At 61.8% G+C, this 22,645-nt stretch overlaps 3 protein-coding genes across 15 annotated transcripts in view; 2 read left to right on the top strand and 1 right to left on the bottom strand.

Moving 5' to 3' along the window:
• The window catches only part of MAP3K11 (mitogen-activated protein kinase kinase kinase 11), a 15,601-nt gene extending 13,504 nt beyond the window's left edge, over positions 1–2,097 (top strand). For both annotated transcript variants that reach the window (XM_028483005.2, XM_024133199.3), the window contains exons 9-10: positions 486–878; positions 1,461–2,097. In XM_028483005.2, coding sequence (XP_028338806.1) covers positions 486–878; positions 1,461–1,798 — 731 coding nt within the window. In that variant the 3' untranslated portion in view covers positions 1,799–2,097. The remainder of the gene's footprint in view (positions 1–485; positions 879–1,460) is intronic.
• Positions 2,098–2,141: 44 nt separating this feature from the next.
• KCNK7 (potassium two pore domain channel subfamily K member 7) lies at positions 2,142–6,865 on the top strand. Its single transcript, XM_007128178.4, has 3 exons — positions 2,142–4,233; positions 6,028–6,426; positions 6,660–6,865. The coding sequence occupies exons 1-3, from the start codon at positions 3,894–3,896 to the stop codon at positions 6,863–6,865; spliced, it is 945 nt and encodes a 314-aa protein (XP_007128240.3). The 5' UTR covers positions 2,142–3,893.
• Positions 6,866–7,640: 775 nt separating this feature from the next.
• Positions 7,641–22,645, bottom strand: part of EHBP1L1 (EH domain binding protein 1 like 1) — a 16,177-nt gene continuing 1,172 nt past the window's right edge. The window contains exons 2-21 of one of the 12 annotated variants that reach the window (XM_028482997.2): positions 20,755–20,812; positions 20,443–20,538; positions 20,030–20,083; positions 19,771–19,949; positions 19,550–19,692; positions 19,098–19,133; positions 18,941–19,009; positions 18,691–18,853; positions 17,777–18,521; positions 16,331–16,513; positions 15,718–15,875; positions 15,576–15,624; positions 14,491–15,141; positions 9,802–9,847; positions 9,626–9,681; positions 9,406–9,529; positions 9,034–9,133; positions 8,111–8,184; positions 7,914–8,028; positions 7,641–7,779 (exon numbers count right to left, since the gene is read on the bottom strand). In XM_028482997.2, the coding sequence (XP_028338798.1) occupies positions 7,680–7,779; positions 7,914–8,028; positions 8,111–8,184; positions 9,034–9,133; positions 9,406–9,529; positions 9,626–9,681; positions 9,802–9,847; positions 14,491–15,141; positions 15,576–15,624; positions 15,718–15,875; positions 16,331–16,513; positions 17,777–18,521; positions 18,691–18,853; positions 18,941–19,009; positions 19,098–19,133; positions 19,550–19,692; positions 19,771–19,949; positions 20,030–20,083; positions 20,443–20,538; positions 20,755–20,812 (3,199 nt within the window). In that variant the 3' untranslated portion in view covers positions 7,641–7,679. Of the gene's footprint in view, positions 7,780–7,913; positions 8,029–8,110; positions 8,185–9,033; positions 9,134–9,405; positions 9,530–9,625; positions 9,682–9,801; positions 9,848–14,490; positions 15,142–15,575; positions 15,625–15,717; positions 15,876–16,330; positions 18,522–18,690; positions 18,854–18,940; positions 19,010–19,097; positions 19,134–19,549; positions 19,693–19,770; positions 19,950–20,029; positions 20,084–20,442; positions 20,539–20,754; positions 20,813–22,645 lie in introns of those variants that run through there. The other 11 variants (XM_028482998.2, XM_028483000.2, XM_028483001.2 and 8 more) reach the window with 11 other exon arrangements.

The following is a 22,645-nucleotide window of genomic DNA, read 5'->3' as shown; positions in this document are numbered from 1 at the left end:
GGGGGGGGGCGGGGGGGGGGGGGGGGGGGGGGGGGGGGGGCGGGGCAGGCAAGCAGAAGGACCAGGGCTGCCCAGCCAGGAAGGAGGTGGGCACAGAGCACGGGTCCCAGACCTGTCCCTGGACCCCCCCGGATATCCATGAGGCCACTGAGGCCCCAGTCTGGCCTCAGCTTGCTTGCTGGTGGATCCCCTGCCTTCCCTCCAGCCCACTCTCCATCTCTGGGCTCCAGGGCACCCGGTTGCCTCCCAGGCTTTGCTCCTGCTTGTTCCTCAGACTGCGATGCCCGCCCCGCCCCGCCCCGCCCCGCCCCTTCTGAAAGGCCAGAATGTGTGTCTGCTGGGGGAGGCGCGGCGGCCTGGGAGGAGTTTGGCTGGCAGAGCAGAGGAGTCAGGGAAGCTGTCCGAGGAGAGCAGAAGTCAGTCCTTGCTCCAGGGCCGCCGAGGGGGCCCCCCGAAGTCGGCCTAACCTGTGTACCCGCCACCAGGTAACCCCCCGCGGCCGAGCCCGGAGCCCGAGGAGCCGCGGAGGCCGGGCCCGGCAGAGCGCGGCAGCGGCTCCGGGACGCCCAAGCTGATCCAGCGCGCGTTGCTGCGCGGCACCGCCCTGCTCGCCTCGCTGGGCCTCGGCCGCGACCTGCAGGCCCCGGGGGGGCCGGGCCGCGAGCGCGGGGAGCCCCCGCCAACGGCCCGCGCCCCGCTGCCCACGCCGTCCCCCGCCGAGCCGCCCCCCTCCCCGCTCATCCGCCTCTCCCCCGAGATGCCGGACGCCCAGGCCTCCCCGCTGAGCCCCGACGCCCCCGGCTCGCCCTCCCCCGCGCCCCTGCTGCTGGAACTGGGTGTCCCTGCCGGCCAGCCATCGGCCAAGAGTCCCCGGCGCGGTGAGTGGCCTCTGCCCGGTGACAGAGGGGAGGAGGGGCTGGTGGGGACGTGCAGGGCAGTACGGCCGGGACCCCAGCTGTCTGCTGGACCCCAGACCGCCCCCTCAGGGCGATGAGGATGCACCGTAGGGAACCGAGTTCCCCGTTCAGCCATCCATTGGGGAGGGGGGCGGGGGCCAGGCCAGGCCAGTTGTGAGATGACAGAAATAATGAAGATGATGCCAGGCACTGTTCCTGGTGCTTTACAGAGGTTGCGTCATTCAATTACCGAAACAAGGCCGTGAACTAGGTACTCTGGTTATACCTATTTTTTAGATGAAATATCAAGGGACTCCAGGCTCCCGCTAGTACGTGGCCGGGCTGGGGTCCAAGCCCAGGTCCCTGTGCTCCAGAGGACTCCTCACTCTTAACTGCTACGTAGTAAACAGATGCGCCACCAAGCATGAAGGGCCATGGAAGCTATGAGTCCCGTAACTCACTGTACAGATGAGGAAACTGAGGCCCAGAGCAGGGCAGTGCCTCCTGGGGACACCCAGGAGTTGGTGACTGCCTGACTTCGACCCCCTCCCCCTCCCTTCATAGGAAGCGCCGTCTCGCCCCCACCAGGGATATCACGCTCGGCTCCCGGCACCCCAGGTACCCCACGCTCACCGCCTCTGGGCCTCATCAGTCGACCTCGGCCCTCACCCCTTCGCAGCCGCATCGACCCGTGGAGCTTTGTGTCAGCCGGGCCACGGCCTTCACCCCTGCCCTCGCCACAGCCTGCGCCCCGCCGGGCACCCTGGACCTTGTTCCCAGACTCAGACCCCTTCTGGGACTGTCCACCCGCCAACCCCTTCCGAGGGGGCCCTCAGGACTGCAGGGCGCAGACCAAAGACGTGGGTGCCCAGGCCCCGTGGGCGCCAGAGGCAGGGCCCTGAGTGGGCCGGGCTGCTCCCCATGGCCCCACCGCCCGCCAGGAGCCGCAGCGAACGCTGGCATAGGAGCCGGGCATGCCTCTGTAGCTGCCCTGGTTCCGCCCAGGGACCCCGCCCCCTCTGGGGGTCAGGAACACTACACTGCACAGGAAAGCCTTCACACTGGATGGGGGACCTGCACCCCTCCACACCTGCAACGTGTGGGTCCCCCGACTTACCCGCCCCACTGGGGCCCAACACTGTACCCAGCTGGTTGGGAGGACCAGAGCCTGACTCAGGGAATTGCCCCCAGGGGTGGTGCAGGGAGGAGGGGAGGTGCAGGGGAGAGGGGCCGGCCTTAGCTGACACCAGCACTTTTGACCAAGTCCTGCTACTGTGGCCCCTGCCCCAGGGCTTCGTGCCTGGGCCCCCCTGCCCCGGGGGTCGTCTGGGGCCGGGGCTCTCTGGGTGCCTTCCTGCTGCCCCGGCCAGGGTTGGGGCCATGGCCTCGGGATCCAATGAAGCCAAATAAACTCCCCAAGCTGTCTCCCCAAGCACAGCCTGTCACTTTCTTGGAGGTAACCAGGGGATCCAAACCGTCACGTGACCCTGGTGACCTCATGCCCTCGGCACAATGGCAGTTGGCCTGGGCCTAGGCTGGGTTGCTCTGCACCACATCCCTCTCCTGGGAGCAAGTCCGCTTGACCGTCAGGCATTCAAGGCCCTTCTCAGCCTCCCTGGCTCCCACACACTCGGGCCTCACCCATCTTCTCCCAGCCTCGCTAAGCCTTTCCCACCACTTCAGGCAACTGTGTTGGCTCTGATTCTTCCTGTTGCCGGGTGGTCCCGGCTTATCCTTAAGGCCCAGCGACAACATCACCTCCCCTGGGATGCCCTCCCGACCGTGCTGCTCCCACCCCAGGCAGCTCGCTGAACTCAGGAGCCCACAGCCCTCTGGGTGGCACCTTGATGCTTTGTCCTGGGTTTGTTTATATCCCGTGGTCTGGACACAGGAGGGGGTCCCCCACCCTGACACCTGGCTCCACTCAAGCTTCTCTTAATGCCACGGGGTTCTGCGGACTACCCCTCCCACACCACGCCCTAGGGCAGGGGACCCTGGGCTCAGCCCCTCCATGGTTTGTGGGAGTCGGGGTCCAGGCTCCGTCTCCCCGTCCCCTGCGCACTCCATGGCAGCCAGACCTACTGTGACTCCAGTGTTCACCAGGGTGGGGGCTCAGGAGGGCTGGGCGTGAAAGGTTCTCAGGAAGCAGAGTGGAGGGGGCATCATCTGTCCAGGGCGCTCCGGGCATCCTCCACTCCTGTCCTCACCTCACCACCCTGCCCCACCTGCCCCATCCCAGGTCCCACCAGCCCTCTCCCACGCCACAGCCCAGGCCGCCACCTTTGCATCCGGGATGCCTGCACCAGGCCCCTCCATAGGTCCCCTGAGCCACATGTCCTCAAGGCCCTGTGTCCTGACCCCCAACTCCGCCCCACCCCAGCGGGCCCCTGTTTTTCTCACCACCCTAGCTCTTTCCCACCTGGCCTGGCCTCTTCTCTTCCCCAGCTGAAATGTCACTCCTCAGAGGAGCTTTCCAGGTGATGTTCCCCTCCCCCAGAACTCTCCCCCGTTACCCAGGGCGTTTCCTCCAGGGAGCTTATGGTGATGTGAACTTGTCCTGCGTCCTTGCTAACACGTTTCTTGTGGGAACACCGGGAGGGCAGGGGACCTGGTCTGTCCTCTCCCCTAACGTCCTCTGGGTCCGGGCACCTGCTGAGCGGGTGAATGGGGTCTGACTGAGTGAGCTCATCCTTGAATAAACCACCACAGTGTGACTGGGAGCCAGTCAAGTTACCTCTCGGGCTCTCGCCTTCCGGTCCCGCCCCGGACCACCCATCACCCGACCACCCAGCTTTGGCCAACTGGGCCAAAAACTTCTTGCCCCAGAAACTGGGAGGAGTTATCCAGCTCACCTCCTCGCCAGTCCCACTCGCCCCAGCTGCTGTCCCAGGCTTCCCTCCCTCGCCAGCCACCCACGCAGCACCTCCTCCCAGCCGCACCCTGCCCGGCCCCTCCCAGGTGCGTGTGGTGGAGCAGTCGGCTCCCAGGGCACCTCTGATGGACTCTGGGCGGCACACCATGGGGGCTCTGAGGCCCTGGGCCCGATACGGGCTACTGGTTGTGGCCCACCTGCTAGCCCTGGGGCTTGGGGCTGCAGTGCTCCAGGCCCTGGAGGGGCCTCCAGCACTCCGGCTCCAGGCCAACCTCAGGGCCGAGCTGGCCACTTTCCAGGCGGAGTACGGGGCCTGCCTGCCACCCAGGGCACTGGAAGAGCTGCTGGACACTGCCCTGGCAGCCCAGGCCCACGGGGTTTCCAGCCTGGGCAATGGCTCCGAGGCCAGGAACTGGGATCTGCCCTCGGCCCTACTCTTCACTGCCAGCCTCCTCACCACCACGGGTAAGGCCGCCAGGAGGCCGGGCAGGAAGGGGCTCTTGAGGCCATCACTACCTGGGGTCCCTGGGGGTGCAGCCCTTCCCCCAGCCCCAAAGTGCTATACAGAGCCCAGGCCTTATTAGGCCTGTCATCACAGCTGGGGCTCCCCACACCAACACACCCCAACTAGTGCCCCAACTTCAACTGCCGGGAGGGGTGTGGGCCCCTCAGTCCCACCCCCAGGCACCCTTTGAGACCCAGGAGGGGTGCCCAGACCCCGCGGGCCTGAGGCGAGACTGGGAACATGAATTATGGGATGGATTCTTGGATGGAGGGAAATGGAGTGAACCCAGGGAGTACAGGACCACCATCCCGGAGGAATGTGAGGGAAGGCTCCTGGGGGAGGAAGGCCCCATGAGATGGTAGCCAAGGCAAGAGGGCACAGAGATAGACATGAGGGAATTCCTGGCAGAGGGAACAGCATGTGTGAAGGCCCAGAGAAATAAAGCAATGGGACCCACAGGCCTGGGGGGATTTGTCCTGCAAAGTGTCTGAATTTTTTTTTTTTTTTCTTTTTTTTGCGGTACGCGGGCCTCTCACTGTTGTGGCCTCTCCCGTTGCGGAGCACAGGCTCAGCGGCCATGGCTCACGGGCCCAGCGGCTCCGCGGCATGTGGGATCTTCCCGGACCGGGGCACGAACCCGCGTCCCCTGCATCGGCAGGCGGACTCTCAACCACTGCGCCACCAGGGAAGCCCCGGAATATTTTTTAAAGGCCATTTTCCATCTTCTTTTTTTAAAATTTATTTATTTATTTATTTTTGGCTGCGTTGGATCTTCGTTGCTGTGTGCAAGCTTTCCCTAATTGCGGCGAGCGGGGGCTACTCTTCATTGTGGTGCGCAGGCTTCTCATTACGGTGGCTTCTCTTGCTGCAGAGCACGGGCTCTAGGTGTGTGGGCTTCAGTAGTTGTGGCACGTGGGCTCAGTAGCTGTGGCTCACGGGCTCTAGAGCACAGGCTCAGTAGTTGTGGTGCACGGGCTTAGTTGCTCCGCAGCATGTGGGATCTTCCCAGACCAGGGCTCAAACCTGTGTCCCCTGCATTGGCAGGAGGACTCAACCACTGAGCCGCCAGGGAAGCCCCATTTTCCATCTTCTTTTGGAAAAACTGGGAAACCTATTTGCACTGAGCCAGAATCCTTGTTGGAGTAGAACAGGGCCTGCCCTGGGGAGAGAGCACATGCTCTCCAGCCCACCCCAGTCCCTTTGCACGTGCCTCTCCAGCCTTGAATGCCTTCTCTCATGTGCGCTGCCTCTTTTGCAGCCCTTCGTGTCAGGTGTCCTGACTGGTTTTCCTGCCTGCCTTCCCCACTGGAGCCTGGGCAGACTCTGATTCCAGCACAAGGCCTGGCACCCAGGATAACTTGATATACCTTTGGGGAATGAAAGAAGGGGTAACATTTCACCTGGTGGCTTTGGAAGTGGGAGTCAAGGGCAGAGCTGAGGAATCTCTCAGGAAGCCAGGCCGCCTTGGGGTAGGACAGCAGCTCTCAGAACTGTCCCAGCTACAGGAGGCCTGAGGGGACTGTCTCTTTTAATCCTTTCTTGTTCCAGAAAATAAGAGTGGCCCGGAGAGGTTAAGGGACTTGAGTAAGACCCCAAGTGAATGTGGAGCAGAGCCAGACAGAGCCCCGGCCTGAAGAGTTCCGGCAATCTCGGCCACCAGAGGGCAGCCTTCTACCGGAGGGAGGCTGCAGGAAGTGGCTACCCGGCAGGCATCCCACTCAGGTGCTCATTATCCTTGTCTCTCTCCTCTCCAGGTTATGGCCACATGGCCCCACTATCGGCAGGTGGAAAGGCCTTCTGTGTGGTCTACACGGCCCTGGGGCTGCCAGCCTCCTTAGCACTTGCGGCTGCACTGCGCCACTGCCTGCTGCCTCTGCGCAGCCGCCCGGGTGCCTGGGTAGCCATCCACTGGCAGCTGACGCCGGCCACGGCTGCGCTACTGCAGGCATCTGGACTGGGCCTGCTGGTGGCTTGTATCTTCGTGCTGCTGCCAGCACTGGTGCTGTGGGGTCTGCAGGGCGACTGCAGCCTGCTGGAGGCCATCTACTTCTGCTTCAGCTCACTCAGCACCATCGGCCTGGGGGACCTGCTGCTTGGCCGTGACCATGGCCTGCATCCAGTGCTTTACTACCTTGGCCAGTTCGCACTTCTGGGTGAGTCCAGCTGCCAAGGAGCGTGACACGGAGGAGAGGAGGGAAGAGAAGCCTGGACTACAACTCCCATAAGCCACTGGGGAGGCTGAGGCTCCCAGGTTGGAAGGACCCTGCCCCAGGGCAGGGTGTGGGAGGTTTAGTCTGAAGTGCTAAGAGAATTGTCACTCGCTGGGAGGTGAGTGGGCAGCATCGTCAGCACCCTGAGAGCTGCCCTAGTAACCTCTCCTCCCCAGGTTACTTGCTCCTGGGGCTCCTGGCCATGCTGCTGACCGTGGAGACATTATTGGAGCTGCCCCAGGTCCGTGCCATGGTGAAGTTCTTCAGGTCCAGGGGCCCTCTGAACGCTGAGGACGAAGGTGGCATCCTAGGCCAGGATGAACTGGCTCTGAGCACCCTGCCACCCTCAGCAGCAGCCCCGGAACGGGCCTCAGCTTGCTGACAGGTGTCAGTGATGGAGATGAGCTCCTTTCAGGTGGAGAAGCCTGAGGAGGAGGCCATCGGGAGTGGCCGGGGAAGCCTCTGGAGGTCGGAGGGGAAGGGACGGATGTGAGGACCTCAGGGAATAATGTGTTAAAAAATGAAACGGGCAACACCGCCGACTGTTTTCACCTCCTTTCGAAATGGCACTTCCCTACAGTGATCAACAACCCAAACCCCATCATCCTTCGAAGGCAGAGGTCAAGCCTCTGGTCTGGCCTCCGCCGGCATCTGAGAACCTCAACTCCACACAGCCCCAGTAAGGATCACAGACAACCTTATCCGCCGAGACCCCACCCCCTTCCGTCTATTGAAAGCCCCAGTCGTCCTGAGAAAGCCCCGGAGCACTGGCTTGGCCTTTTCTAACTTTATTGCTGGAGAGGAACAGGAAGAGGGGGGAGGGCGGGGACGCGGCGGTTCACGAGCCATCCCTCTCCCTCGGTGCTGGCCGGCTGCCCTCGGGGAGGGGTTCTGGGGGGCGCGCCTGGGACCCCCCAGCCCACCACGAACACACACACACACACACTCACACGGACTAATAAATACGCCCGGGCGGCGCGGCCGCCCAGCCGCCCCTGTCCGTCGGGGCCTGAAGGGCCGCGCGCGCGTCCCCTCCTGGTAAAGGGTGACGACGGCCCCTACTGGCCACGCGCGGCATCGGGGAGGGTCCGGTCTCCTCCGGAGCGCAGGCCCGAAGAGGCGACCGGGCGCGACGGGGAGAAAAGCTGCGGTCTGGACGGACCGGGAGGGGCGAAGACGTCTGGGCCCTCGCGGCCTCAGCTCAGCACACAGAGTTCGCGCCGGGTCAGCTGCCGGCTCAGCTTGCGGCGCCGCTGCTCCAGACCGCGCTCCAGGCGCTCGTCCTCCTCCAGGGCGCTGGGAGGGAACGGGTTCAAGTCAGCCCCAGCGTCGGGCCCCACAGGCAGGCCGCCCCCGGGGTCCAGACCGAGCTCGCCTCCGAGAGCCCCCCCGGAGCCTCCCAGCTCCCAGCGCATTCCGGCCCCACTCACGTCCGCTCCTTCTGGTCCAGGTTCCGGACCAGCTCGTCGCGCTGGTTCACCAGCGACACCAGCTCCTCCAGCAGGAGCTGCTCCCGGTGCTGCTGCGCGGCCGTCTTCAGCCAGTCTGAGGGCAGAGGAGGCTGAGGGTCAGGAGGCGCCAGCCCCTGCCCGGTCCTGGTCCCCGGCCTCCGGGCCCCATCTCCCACCTTCAATGGCCAACATGGCCCGTAGCTCCCGGCTCAGCAGCTCGAACCTCCGCTCCAAGTCCTGCTCTTCGATGCTGGGGGGTGGGGTGCCAGGTCAGGGAGAGAGGAATGGCAGGGAGCGCCCAGGGTTCTGACAGCTCCCTGGCACCCCCTCCACCCCACCTCACCGCCAGTTCCCATAGATGGCTGGACCAAGGTCAGAGCTATACCCTAGTCCCGGCTGGGAATCATCCCTTCTGTTTTTGTTTTTTGGGCGGCATGCGGGATCTTAGTTCCCTCAACAGGGATCAAACCCCGGCCCGCTGCAGTGGAAGCACGGAGTCCTAACCACTGGACCGCTAGGGAAGTCCCTCTTTTGTTTCAACTGTTCCCCAGCTGCTGGGTGTTTATATTGTCTCCTCCCCTCATCCCACCCCCTTTTTAACAAATAAGAAACAACCCAGAAGGATTATTTAGATGGATATTATTCATAAACAGCAAGTATTAGACTAAAATTGTTCTGAAAAATGACCCAAGATGTAAAAGGGAGGCAAAACCACCTCCACCGTGCAGGGCTATAAAGGCCATGAAGCCCAGAATTGCTTCTGAGCCCGCTCAGGAAACCAGCTCAGCTGTCTCTAAGGCTCAGTGTTCCTTCCTGTAAAGGAACAGGGTCAAACTGGGGCACTCAGCACTGACCTGCCACATTTTTCTTTGGGCCTCGATTTTCTCATTCATAAAAATAGTACCAATTTAAGAAGTATACACTTTATACAGGAAATCAGGGAAAAAATTAAGATGGTTGAGCAATTTCTTAAAAAAAAAAAATTTAGAGAAAGAAGAAAGCAGTGAACAATTCTAATTAAAGTAGTTAAGATTCCATCTGCTCTGCCAGCCCTGGGTGGGCAGGGGTGGGGCCTGGACAGGGAAGGACCAGCACTCACAGCAGCTGCAGCTGGTCCTGCCTCCGGATGAGAGCGTTCTTCTTGTTGACCAGTGTGAACCACTCCTGGATCAGAACCTCCTCCTGCAGCCTGTTGGCACCTGAATGGGGCCAGGGAAGTCACCAGGCCTGCCCAGGGAGGCTGGGGGCTGCGGGATGGTGTCTGCTCCATTGTGGCGTCTCAGAAACCTGAGCTGTGTGCCTCCAGCAAGCTGCTTCCCGGCCGGGGGCCTCAGGGTGCCCGGCTGTAAATGAGGACGATGACCGACCCCAGCCTTGTCTCCTCCCACTCCTCCCAGGGTCAGAAAGAGCTGCAGGGTGGGGGAGCCGTGGTGGCACGTGCTGGGGTGTGGACGCCAGATACCCGCCCCACCTGATTCCATGAGGCTCCTCAGCTGCGTCTCCACCTCGGCCGCCCGCCCATCTATCTGCCTCTGTTCCTGCTCCAGGGCCTGTAGCTCTGCGCACACATACTGACTTGTGTCCTGGAACCGTTGCTGGGGTGGAAAGCAGGGGCAAGGGACAGGGTGGGCTGAGCCCAGGCTCTGCCTAGGAAGCCCACCCATCACTCCTCCCACCTCAGCCCTCCTTACCAGCCCGGCCTCCTCCGCTGGGCTTGGGGGTAGCTCCTCCGATGGGGGAGTCCCACCTGTGGACAGAAACCAGGCTAAGCCACCCCCAACTAACACCTGTCCCCAGAAGGTCCCCAGCTCAGGATCTGTGAGCAGCCTGAGTTCAGCTGAGTCGCCACCCCTTCAAAACTACTCACCAGGCGCCTGCTGTGGGGCAGGGCTGGGGTCAGGGCTCACGACTTCCTGTGGAGGAGGAGGCCAGTAAGGGCTTGGAGGGGCTCCCCAACAGCCCGCCCTGGGGCCAGCCGGAGCCCCGCTCACACAGGGGAGGGGGGACCTCAGTTCCAGGCCCTGCGGCTTCGAGGTCCTGCATGCGCAGAACCCCACCCCCATCCCTCCTGGGGAAGCGCCTCCTAGAGCAAAGGCCTTCACCACCCCTGGCCCTGTGGTCCTGGGCCAGTCCCCTCCCACTGGCTGAGCCTCGCCGTCCTCCTTCCTGGGGCCTCACAGGGCTTTTTTTCTTTTCTTTTTTTTTTGTGGTACACGGGCCTCTCACTGTTGCGGCCTCTCCCGTTGCGGAGCACAGGCTCCGGACGCGCAGGCTCGGTGGCCATGGCTCACGGGCCCAGCCGCTCCGCGGCATGTGGGATCTTCCCGGACCGGGGCACGAACCCGTGTCCCCTGCATCGGCAGGTGGACTCTCAACCACTGCGCCACCAGGGAAGCCCGTCACAGGGCTTTTGTGAGTCGGGGGTGAAAGGCTGTGAAGGGCCCAGCTGGGGCCTCTCCTTCCCGCTTCTGTCCCCTCCCCCATGAAGCTCCTTCAGGCCACCTCAGACTCTGTCACCTAGTGCTAGCATCTCCATCATGGCCAGGGCCCCGCACAGTGACACTGAGCTGAGCTGATGCAGCCACCAGTACCTCCATCTCCTGGCCGAAAGGGGCACCCTCCCACCTTCTCAGTCCCCACACCTAGAGAACGCTGTGCCTGCCAAATAACACTTGGAACAGAACAGGCAGCTAGCTGCACCTACCAATTTCAGCCCGGAAGGGCAGCGCTGGCCCCTCATGTGCCCCGCCCCTGGCAACTTGCTGACACTGTCAGCCCTGGGGGCCCCCAAGTTTCAGCTCAGCTGATAGCCAGGCCCCCCTGATGGCTCCTGCTCTGGCCACCTTTCCAGGTCACAAGGTGGGGAGAAAGTGTTGAGCCGCCCCCACCCTGCAACTCTGAGAGGCAGCCCTGGACGTCCCCTGCTCAGGGGCCCTCCTCTCTGGCCTGGGTAGGGGGCGGCCTCTTCACCAGCCGCCCCCCATGCCCTGCCTGCTGACTTTACCCTCAAGCCACAACTGAAGGGTCTCCCTCAACCTTCTCCCCCAATGGTGTCACTCTCTTCACACCCCCTCTCAGCCCCCAGCCTCGTTGCCACGGCCTGGTGGCAGCTCCAGCCTCAACTCCTACTGCCCCGAGCCCCACACAGATGCCACCCTCCGGCCCCAGTGGTGGACTTTCGCTTCCCCAAATTGCTTCCTCAGCCTGGAGCGGCCTCTGTCTTGGGCAGCTGGACGCCAACTCGACCTTCCTGACCCAGCTCAGCCCCGCCTCCTCCAGGGGCCCCTTCACAGGGCTTTCTTCCCCCCTCCCTAACTTTCAGGCCTCCTGAAGCCTCCCCGACTCCCACCCTAGCCCCCAGGGCCTCTCCCGTCACAGCTGTTGGTCACCCCTGTCTCCCTAAGCAGCAGCAGCCCCTGCAGACAGGTTGGGGTCCAGAGAATGCACTCAGGGCGCACGGGTTAACAGTAATGACTGATATGCGTTAAGCATCTATTTGTGTGTTGGGTGCTGTACGTGCATCGACTCATTTAGTTTTCCCAAGAACACTGTGAGGTGGAGAAGATTACCATCCCCACTTTACAGATGAGGAAACAGAGGGTCAGAGATGACACTCAAACAGGGCCCGGCCCAGGCCTAGGGCTGTCTAATCCAAAAGTTTGTTCCCAAGTTTGGCCACCAATTTGCTGTTTGCCTCTGGCCCAGTCACACCCCCTGGGCCTGTGTCATTGTATGTAAAGGACATACAAGCCCCTGGGGGTTGCAGGGCTCCAGAAAGACATCTGGGGAAAAACACAGTCCCCCCCTTTTTAAAAAAAATTTTTTTAATAGAGTACACTCAGGTTGGGGTACTCCTCTTTTTTGTTGCTTGCTCGTTTGTTTGTCTGTTTGTTTGTTTTGGCTTCACCGTGCGGCATGTGGGATCTTAGTTCCCCGATCAGGGATCGAACCTGTGCCCCCTGCAGTGGAAGTGCGGATTATTAACCACTGGACTGCCAGGGAAGTCCCTCACAGTTCCCCTCTTTTGACAACACCCTGCAGGAGTACCTCAATGCCACTTTGCAAAAAACTTTCATGTCTTTATTTCTCATCCTCAGGAAAAGAGCACAGAGAGATTAAGTGGCTCGTCCAAGGTCACACAGCCAGTTCATAGTGCTGGGCCCAGTAGAGGGCGCCATTTTAGAGTTCAGTGTCAGAACCGGGGTTCACACCAGTATCAACTCCCTTTATCTTTTCATATCCCTGAGCCGCAACATTCCCACTTGCAAAATGGGGTAACTGTTCCTTCCCAGAAGGAGCAGTTGCTGAGGGGTTGAGGGGGCAGACCAGGCATAAAGCAAGCGCTCAACCAATAGGGCAGGCGGATGCAGGAGAGTGGAGAAGCCCCAACCTCAGCAGCAACTAAGCTTACTCATGGCAGCCTTGATGGGAATACCAACGCTTCCTCATGTCTGACCCAAATTCCCCTTTCTACACCCTCATGTGTGGCCCCTCCTCCAGGAAGCCTTGCTGGGCCACACCAGAGGCACCCTGCCCTCCTCATGGCATTGCTTCAGCCCTGCCCCAGCTTCAAGGTGACTGACTTCAACCCATCCAGGTCTCTGGGAGCTCGCAAAGCCAGGGGCAGGCCCTACCTCCTCCTACTGTACGCATGGGGGATGGGGGATGGGAGTGACCAATGAAGAAGCATCCCCTCCAGCCCCATGGGTCATATATCTCCTTTGGGACAAGGGTTGGAGGGGGGCCTGGCTTGGAAGGACCAGACGCTGGGACTTGGGCCCAGAAAGATGGAGCCTCCTGTTTTAAGATATATAGAGCCACTGAGACACATTAAGGCGGCTTTGGCCAGAGGCCAACACAGGCCAGGATAGCACAGTTCCTACGGGTGCCTCTGATGCCCTTCCTGTTTCTCATTCATAGGCTCAATGCTGCACCTCTGACCCTGCACTCAGGGGTCCTGCTCTCCAGGCCAGCCTCATCACCACCTGCGGACCTTAAGGGAGGTGACTGGCAGTTCCCTAAACGAGACCTGAGCTTTCCTGCTGCCACATTTTTACTTGTGAGGTCCCACATCTTGAGAACCAGCCCTCCGATTCTTCACCTGGGAAAAGCTGCCCATCTTAGCAGCCTGGCTCAAGTGGCTGCTTCTTCCAAAAAGCCTCTCCCAGTTTATTCCCTCTTTTCCTTAGAACTTAGGGGTCATCCCTGGGCAGCTGAAGGCTTGAAGCAGCCTGACAGAGCTGCCCCCGTTGTCCAGGACGGTGCTGCTGGGAAGCCCATGGCCGGAACTTCAGTGGCTGTGAGTCCTTGAGCAAATCCCTGCCCTCTCTGGAACCATCTCTTCTTCAGTGAATTGACCATAAGACACCCTGGGAGGCTGACCTGAGACCTGCAAGGGATGGGGGAACATGGGCACCCAGCAGAGTCTCCCATCTCCAACTTTCCATTATCAGAGAAGAGAGGAAACTGGTTTCCAGTGTCTAGAGTTAAGGATCCAAGTCAGAGTGTCTTGGGGTTGGAAGGTCCTGGAGAGCTCCCCTGAGTATAGAAACCCTGTTCCCAGCTTACAGGAAAGTGGTGGCTGCCGGTAAGACCCCGCGCCACCAGCAGGGAAAAAAACGCCCCAACCCACTTTACAGTCCATAAAGAGCGCTGACTACACGGAGCCTTCTGGTAACTTCCTGCTACAGCCTGATTCCACTAACTGGTTGCCGAGCGTTAAAAAGCACTAGCCTGCATCCCAAGGCTGGCAGCAAAAGCCAGCGGCAGGACTTCCCTGGTGGCGCAGTGGTTAAGAATCAGTTTGTCAACGTAGGGCACACAGGTTCGAGTCCAGGTCCAGGAAGATCCCACATGTCGCGTAGCAACTAAGCCCGTGCACCACAACTACTGAGCCTGCGCTCTAGAGCCCGCGAGCCACAACTACTGAAGCCCGTGCTCCGCAGCAAGAGAAGCCACCGCAATGAGAAGCCCGCGCACTGCTCCCACGCGCAGCAACAAAGACCCAACACAGCCAAAAATAAATAAATAGATAAATTCATTTTTTTTAAAAAGCGGGGGCTTCCCTGGTGGCGCAGTGGTTGAGAATCCGCCTGCCGATGCAGGGGACGCGGGTTCGTACCCCGGTCCGGGAAGATCCCACATGCCGCGGAGCGGCTGGGCCCGTGAGCCATGACCACTGAGCCTGTGCGTCCGGAGCCTGCGCTCCACAACGGGAGAGGCCACAACAGTGAGAGGCCCGCGTACCGCCAAAAAAAAAATAATAATAAATAAATAAAATTTGAAAAAAATAAAATAAAATAAAAAATTGGTGCCGGGCCGCCGGCCTGGGCACTGGCGCCCCCGCTGAGGAGGAGTTGGCGGAGCTACCTCGTCCTCGAGAGGGTCTTCCGCAGCACCGGTGCCTCAAATCAGACGCGTCCCCGCATCTTGCAGAGGCCGGCCGCCCTGGAGCCACCGCCCCCCGCCCCGCGCCAGCCCTGCCCTTGGGGCCCCTCAAGACCCGCCCCTGCTCTGCCCTGCTCCCCCGACCCCCGCGCCGCTGGAGGGCACTCACCGCCGCCGCTCCGGCAGCTCCCGCGGCTCCCGAGTCCGGGTCGTCCCCCGAGAAGGAGCTGCTGTTCCGCAGCCGCGAGCGCCTCTTCTTCAGCAGGTCAGCGTCGCGCACGTGGGAGAAGGAGCCGTGCGCGCGGGGCGGGGGCACGGGCCCGGCCTCCGCGTTGACCGACGGCCGCCGCAGCCTCACGCCGCCCGCGGCGCCCGGCGCCTCCATCCCGTTCACCAGCCCCTCTGTCGGGGGCACGGACGCCCGGGCTCCAGGGCCGTCGGCCGGGGCCTCCGCGGAGCGCGCCTCCTGGGCGGCCTCGGCCCCGCGGTCCTTGGAGGCTGCCTCGGGGGCCGTCCCGTCCGCGCGGGTCGCGGCCTCCTGGGGCTCCTGGGGCGCCTCGGCCCGGTGCTCGCGCAGCCGCTGCGCCAGGCCGCCGGCGTCCAGTTCGTCGGGCGGGCTCGACTGGGCGCTGGCCACGCGGTACGTGCCGGCGCCGCCGCCGCCCTCCAGTTGCACCAGCTGCAGCTCCTGCCCCGTGCAGAAGGCGCGGATCTGACACAGGTACGTCATGACGATGAGCTTGTCGGGCACCGACAGCAGCACCATGTCCGCCGGCTCCAGAAGCCGCGACACGCCCAGGGCCGCGAAGCCATCAAAGGCCTAGGGACGGTGCGTTCGCTCGGGTCAGAGGCGGCGGGTCAGCCAGCGACGCTGCCGCCCCGCCCCGGAACGACGAGGAGGTCCCTGCGAGTGGCACGCCTGGGTTTGCCAACAACGCCTTCACCTTCCTATTGGGGGAAATCTAGCAACATGGCCCGCCCCTGTGTTACCCAGCAACTGCACACCAAACGGGGTGGTTTTGGGAAAAACCATCTGGTGGAAATATGCTTAAAAAAAACAAAGCTAAACTCAGGAAAACGAAAAATATAAAGACCGAAAGGGTACTAAGTGGCAGAACTTCCAAAAGCCACAGCTGGGGCCATGAAGCCCACAGATTCCTCTCCTACACACAGACGGACAAGGAACCCAAATCTTAGCTTAGGCCTGGCTCTGGATCCTCCTTCCCTCCAGGCACCACTCCCACCCTGTCTCACCTGCTTGTTGTTCTGTTTGATGTTGAGTGGGTCCAGGGAGGCAAAGTCGCTGCAGAGAGAGCGCCGATCAGAGGCCGGATTCACACGGCCCTCCCCTCCTGGCAGCCTCCCCCATGCATTCCCACTCCCTCTGGCAGCTCACATCTTGTCCGGGTAGAATCGGTGCAGGATGGCACAGAAGGCCAAGCCGTTGCGCCAGGATGTCGTGAAGTTGGTGATGCGGACGCCACGGTAGCCAGCGGTGACTTCCTGGCACCACTCCAGCAGGGACTGACTGAAGCTGACCGGGGCGGGTGGCGCCTGGGGACACAGGGATGGGCTTAGGGAATGTGGACGTGGGACTTGTGCCCTCTGCCCCTTGGGCACAAAACAGCTCCAGCTCTGGGTTTGCAGGAGTCACCATGGACCACTGGCCAGGGCCTTAGGGTCAGGCAAAAGGGTTTCCAGCTCCAGTGTTATCTACCAAGGTCACCTAAAAGGTCAGTGGCCCCCAGGCAATATCAGAGGTCACCAGCAGCCACACCTCAAGGTCAGCCCGGAAAATCAGCTTTAGGAGTGTCCTGCTCCATGCAACCCAGGGAAGACAGGGCGGGGGAGCCAGGGCACCCTGAGAGAGGAGGGGGTGAGGGGCTCCTTGAAGCTGAGCCCCTGTGCCACCCCACCCCAGTCGGCCAGGTGGGTCCATGCAGAGCCATTAGCTCAGCCCAGGTTAGTGGGAAGCAGCAGACTGGGCCCTCGGCGGCCCCCATCCCTACCTGGCTGTCCAGCAGCCTCCTGTCCTCTTCAGGCTCCTCTGGGGAAGAGGCCCCCGAGGGCCTGGGCACCCCAGCCCCTGCCCCACTGGCCACCTGCGCCTCAATCAGGCTGGCCTCGGGGAGGTTTCCCTCAGCTTCTTTTCCCTTTTCGGTTCCTGAGACCCCAACCTCTGCTTCCTGGGCCTCAAAAATACCAGATTGGTTCTCTGAAGCCCCTGAAACCTCCGTCCCTGCCTCCTCGGCCCCCCAAACCCCAGACATGGCCTCTGAAACCCCCAAAATCCCAGCCTCCACCTCCTGGCCCCTCAAAACTGTAGTTTCTGCCTCTGCTCCCTGGGACCCTAAAATTCCATGCTTTATGACTGGGGCCCCTGAAGCCTCATATTTGAGGGTCTCCCAGAGTCCAGTCTCTGCCTTCTGGACACCAGAAGTCTTAGCCTTTGCCTTCTCAGCCTCTAAAACTGTAGTTTCTGTCTGTTGAGTCCCCAGACCCTGAGCCTTTGCCATTCTAGCCTCTGGCCCCGAGAACTGTGAATCTTCCACCTCTGCCTCCTGGGTCCCCAGTGTCTCAGTCTCTGTCCCTGGGGCCCCTGAACCCCCTACCTCTGTCTCCTGGGTCCCCAGTGTCTCAGTCTCTGTCCCTGGGTCCCCTGAACCCCCTACCTCTGTCTCCTGGGGCCCCAGTGTCTCAGTCTCTGTCCCTGGGGCCCCTGAACCCCCTACCTCTGTCTCCTGGGTCCTCAGTGTCTCAGTCTCCGTCCCTGGGACCCGTGAACCCCCAGCTGCCATCTCCTGGGTCTCCAGTATCTCAGCTTCTGCTGTCTCAGTCTCGAACCCTGGGACCTCAGAACCCCCTAACTCTGTCTCCTCCATCCCTGTTATCTTAGATTTTATCTCTGAGACCCCTGAACACCCCACCTCTGTCTCCTGGGCCCCCAATATTTCAGATTCTGCTATCTCAGCTTCTACCTTCAGCACCCGTGAACCCCCAGATATCTCCTGGACCCCTGGTATCTCAGTCTCTGATATCGTAGTCTTTGTCCCCAGAACTCCTGTACCCACAGCCTCTGTCTCCTGGGTCCCCAGTACCTCACACTCTGCCATCCCGGCCTCGGCCCCTGGGGCCCCTAAAACCCTTACTTCTGTTTTCTGGGTCCCTAGTTCCTCAGACTCTGCCATCTCAGCAGCCTCTGACTCCAGGACCCCTGATCTCACTGCCTCTGTCTCCTGGGTCCCCAATATCTCCACTTCTGCTGTCTCAGTCTCTGCCTCGGGGAACCCTGACCCACCCACTTCTGTCTCCTGGGTCCCCAATAACTCTGATTCTGTCACCCCAGTTTCTGTTCCCAGGACCCTCAAATCCCCAGTTTCTACTTCCCAGACCCTCATATCCCCGGACATCACCCCCTGGTCAGCTGCTGGTGGGGCCCCCTGGTACGGGCTCACCTGGGGCCTGGCGCTTGCTGTTCCAGCAGAGGGGCCCTGCTCCAGGCCTGTCCCCCCAACACCAGGGGCTCCACGCCTCACCTCTGCACCCTCTCTCTCCTGGCCCGCAGCAGCCCTGGCCCCCTTGAGGTCACTGAGATGCCTGGATTGCCCTGCCGGCTCTGCCGGGGCGGGGCTCAGGATGGTGGGAGCCTCTCCCTTGGTCCTGACCCCTGTCCTCCCCTGAGAGCCCCTTGGAGGAGCCTCAGGAGTTCCCTTGAACCTTGCCTCCGATGTCACCCCTGTAGCCTCTGGTCCCTTAGTGTCCACATGTCTCACCTTTGACCTCTGCTCAGCATCCACCTGACCAACTTCTAAACTTTCTTCAGCCTCCCCAGCTCTAACCTCTGACCTCTTACTGTTCACCTCTCTGACTCCTGACCCATGCTCAGTGTCCACCCCACTAGCCTCTGGCCTGTCCCCAATGCCCCCCTCCTCAACCTTGGGTTTCTGCCCTTCCAAAGAGTTGCTGGAATCTCTGTCCTCAATGCCTGGGCCCAGCCCGGTTCCCTGGGCCTCTGTCCCTTTCTGAGGGCTTGCCCAGGCCTGGGTCTCCACAGCAGAATTCACGCCTGCTGGGGGAGTCCCTGAGGCATTGGGCGCCTCATCTCCCCCTTGGGGGACTGGGGGCCAGGGGGCATCAGAGCCTTTCTGGAGCCGAGGGGCCGGGCTGGGGGCCGCGTCCTGGCCTGGCTCTCTTGAGGACCTGAGGAGAGAGCAGGAGGGTGCGTTGCAGGGGCTCGTTTGGCCCCCCGCTCTCAGCGCCCGCCCACCTCTCAGATTGCTGGGACCCCGGAAAGGCAGCTTGGCAAGGGGTGTGCAACTTCTTAAGAGTAGACAGGGGAGGGGGCGCCGGGGCTGACTCCAAAGCTCACCTTGTCTCTGGTGGGGTTCCGGGGGGCCTTGGGGCCTTGGGCCCCACCGGGCCCCCTGCTACAGGAGCTGGTTCTGACCCCTGGCCCCGGCAGGCCCTGGCTGGGGGCACAGGGGCACTCACAGGGGCTGGGCTGGTATCCTCGGCACTAGAAGGGCTGGCAGCTGGGGAGAAGGAAGGGGGATGCTGAGGCCTGGGCCCTGAGACTGGGGCTCCTGTCTCCACCGTCCCAAACCCAGCCTGGGCCTCACCTGCCTGCCGGGGCCGAAATCGGCCCTCTTCCTCCTCCTCACAGAGTGTCTTCAGCTCCCGAGAAGTATCTGGGGGTGGGGCGTTGGGGGCAGGGTCAGCCCAGGGAAGGGCCCTGCAGGTCTGAGCCCCTCCCCACAACTAGAATGCTGGGCCTACCTGGGAAACGCCCCAGCCTCAGGGAACCGCCCCAGCCTACGAGAAGAGAAAGGCCCACAGGTGCAGAGGAAAAGAGAGACAGGACCGACAAGGACAGATGGGAAAAAAAGCCTTAACAAGCAAAAGGGAGGGACGAGGTTGGGTAGCGAGGGGTGGCGAGCCTGGACTGCAGCCCCTCTCTGCGCTTTTGGCCCAGCTGACTCGGGGCAGGTACGTGGGCAGGCACGTACTCAGGGGTGAGGAGAGGGCCAGGGGCACGGGGAGGTACTGGAAACCCGTTCTGCAGGACAATCAGGGCTGCTGGGCGGGTTGGGACCACCTGGCAATAGTGCGCTCCGATGACTGGGCGTGCACAAGCTGGCCCTGCCCCCAAACAGCAAGTGGATTTTGGCCCGGGTCATCCTCCACCCTCCCTAGGTCTTGGTGACCTCAATCCACAGCTGTGAGCCCACCTGGCTGGAGGACACGAGCCCGTGCCTCCAGGCCCACTGGACCATTAGCCTCCTCCTCATCACTCTCAGCAAAGTCTTCCAAGTTGCCCACGTCACTAGGCTTCATGCTCATGAGGCTCGCAAGACTCTGCATGTCATCATCCCTGGGGGTCAGAGGTCAGGGGTGAGGGCTACGGTCAGAGGTTACAGACTAGGGCCCAGGAGGGCAGTTGGACACTCACGTGGCGCGGCCCTCCCGCAGCAGCACCCCAGAGAGAGTGAGGCTCAGCTCGGCCTGCACCACCTTCACCGACTTGGGCTTCAGCCGCAGCCGCAGTGGGGCTTGGGCAGGCACAGGCCCCGCGTGGCGGGCCAGGTCCACCTCGGCCGTGGCCAGCACCTTCCGCTGCCCCTTGGACTCCTGGGGGGCGGGAAGAAGGAGCATCAGTGCTGCCCCAGAGTCCTCGAGACCCCAGGCTCCAGCCTGCCCCAGCCACTCACGTTCTCAATAACAAACGTCCACTCCTTGGCCTCATACTGGTCCACGTGTGGGTCCTGGGAAAAGGGGGCACCGGTGAGTACAGAGGCTGCTGCAGTGGGGACAGGGCAGGGAGAAGAGCCTGTGCTGGCTCAGGAGGTGATTGTGTGGGGCCTTCACCCATGCTGAGCCCTCCTGGCAGGTATGCTCCCCGGCTTCTCCTGATCCCAGCTCTCTCCATGTGGCGGCTAAATGCTACCTCCTCCAAGGAGACCTCCCGGGCCACTCACGCTGAATGGGTCCCCTGCCGTGATTCTTGGTCTCACCCCTCTGTTCTTTTCTATTTGGATGGATAACGCACCAGGGGCCTCCTGTGGCCGCCCAGGGTTGCAGTCACCGGCTCATTCCCAGCTGTGCAGGAGGGCTAGAGACTCACCCTGTACAGGGTCACAGAGATGTCCACATTCTCAGGTACCATCCACACCACGGTGCCCCGGTATGGGTTCTGGATGCCCGGCTGCCAGCTGTGGGCCTACAATGAGCAGTCTGAGTCCTCCCCGCAATCCTAACTCTCCCCCTCACCCCTTACCCTTATCTCCAACCTTGACCCCATCTTTCTCTCCCTTCTGTGGATTCTGATCTGAACCTGAACCTGACTCCACTCACCCATCAGCCCTGACCCACTTACCCCACCCCCCCCAATTGGCCCCACCCCCAACCTGGACCCCCAGTTGACATCCTCCCTCACCTTGGAGCAGATGCGTCGGTTCCGCCGGGTCCACACTACCACCAGCTTATCCGGTTGCCTGGGAGGAGGAGCGGGGAGAGGGGGCTGCTCAGTCAGGCCCACCCGGCCTTTCTATCTCCTCCAGTCTCCCTTCTGCCCACATCCCCCTCCCCCAGGACAGGGCCCAGACAGCCCCTTATCTGGGGCCACCACGGGGCCACGGGGAGCAGGGTGGGGCTGCTGAGGCAGGGTGAGGCCTGGGCCAGAGGGCAAAGGCCTGTGGGTCAGCAGGGAGTACGAAGAAAGTCATACAGAGAGACAGGCACACACAGAGACAGACGGAAACACAACAAGTACCCTGCAAGAAACACAGACTCAGAGACACAGAGAGACAGACTCAGAGTAAAAGAAGTCCATTCACTCTCAAATATTTGTAGAATGCATACTATCTATTACCCCAGCCCAATTTGGGGGCAGAGCCAAGCAAAGGAGAGGCAAGACCCTTCTGGGGCAGGGAATGGGTCATGTGAGGAGGATCTGGAGAAGGAAGGCTCCAGGCAGAGAGGATGGTAAGTGCCAGGGTCCCAGGATGGGGGTAGATGTAAGGTCGGGAGGGGAGGGCAGAGGTTGGGAAGTAGGCAGAGAGGCATAGGGTCAACTTGTCATTCGATACCCTCCCAGGACCTTCCATGCCCAGCCCTTTGCTTTGCAGGGCCCCCGATTCCCACAAGGGGCACCAGGGAAGACTTCTAGAAGGTGGCATCTAAGCCAAAACAGCATATGCCAGGGCAGACTCAGAGGAAAGGCAGAGATGTGGGGAGACAGAGACAAAGCGAGAGGAGGGTGCCAGCTGCGCGGGGCCGAGTCCCAGACACGTGGCTGGGCCTGGAAGGGAGAGGGCCCCTTTGCGTTGGAGGGGCCAACTGCTACCGAGGAGGGTGGGGATGCTTAGAGGATCATCAGGCAGATGGCAACGTAAGAGTCCTCCTTGCCTGTACCCTGTCCCTTGCCAGGACGCTCAGGTTCACCCAGCTCACTGCCCCTCTGGAGGCTGAGCCAGGATAACTGGCTCTCCTGTCAGCCCCTGAGGATGCCGAGCCCCCGAGAGGTTAGGGGCCAGGCAAGGGCACACAGCTGAGCCTAGAGCTCTCCAGCCTGGAGCCAAGTGCCTCTCCTGGACCCCAAACTGCAGGCGATGGCTAAGGGCAGCCATGGGGACTTCCCAGAAAGGGGAAGAAGACAGTGAGAGCCTAGGGAGGGCGGGGCCTGGCTAGGCAGCCTGACTCAGGCTGGGCACACCCTCCTGAGGAGCTGTGACCTGGGCAGAGGCAGCTTCCTAGCCGGGGCTCCAGGCGAAAAAGCCCAGGAGGCCCTGCCCGCCGCCTGTGACTCAGACACGTTGACACTGCCCACACCCTCAGCCAGCTCTCCGGGACCGTGCCCAGCGTCCCCGTCTTCACCCAGGATGCTGGGGCAGAAGGCAGAAGCCATAGGCCAGAGTTCAAGTCCCAGCCCTGTGCTGTGTTACCCCAGCCAGCCCGTCCTTTCTGGGCCTTGCTGAATGGTGTGAGCCACCCTCTGGCTGGCCCAGTCAACATCAGGGATATGACAGCTGCCCAAAGGACCCCAGGCCTCCTGCTCACTCCCCTCCCTTTGGACCCCCTGGTCCCTTCCTGTGCTTTCACTTGGGAGCCTAAATTTAGCCCCGCCTGGCGGCTGAGGCCCCCACAGCTGTGCCCTAATCCAGCCAAGGGAAGCTGACACTAGCAAGCACGTATATTTAGGGTGTGACGCAGGGGCCCAGGCAGCTGCGGGTGGGGAAATGTGAACGAGATGCCCCGGGTCCTTTGGCAGTCTGGGCTGGGGGGTCCTGCACCCCCTTACCTATCTCCCCCCCCCCCCCCAACTCTCC

This window comes from Physeter macrocephalus, unplaced genomic scaffold (genome assembly GCF_002837175.3).
Source record: "Physeter macrocephalus isolate SW-GA unplaced genomic scaffold, ASM283717v5 random_1, whole genome shotgun sequence".
NCBI classification, from domain to species: domain Eukaryota; kingdom Metazoa; phylum Chordata; class Mammalia; order Artiodactyla; family Physeteridae; genus Physeter; species Physeter macrocephalus.
Note: the sequence above shows the minus strand (reverse complement) of the source record. Positions and strands in the feature narration are given on the sequence as shown.

Coding starts and splice junctions, on each gene's coding strand:
- KCNK7 (XM_007128178.4), top strand. CDS start 3,894: ATGGACTCTGGGCGGCACACCATGGGGGCTCTGAGGCCCTGGGCCCGA. Junction 4,234..6,027: donor CAGCCTCCTCACCACCACGG/GTAAGGCCGCCA, acceptor TCTCCTCTCCAG/GTTATGGCCACATGGCCCCA. Junction 6,427..6,659: donor TGGCCAGTTCGCACTTCTGG/GTGAGTCCAGCT, acceptor TCTCCTCCCCAG/GTTACTTGCTCCTGGGGCTC.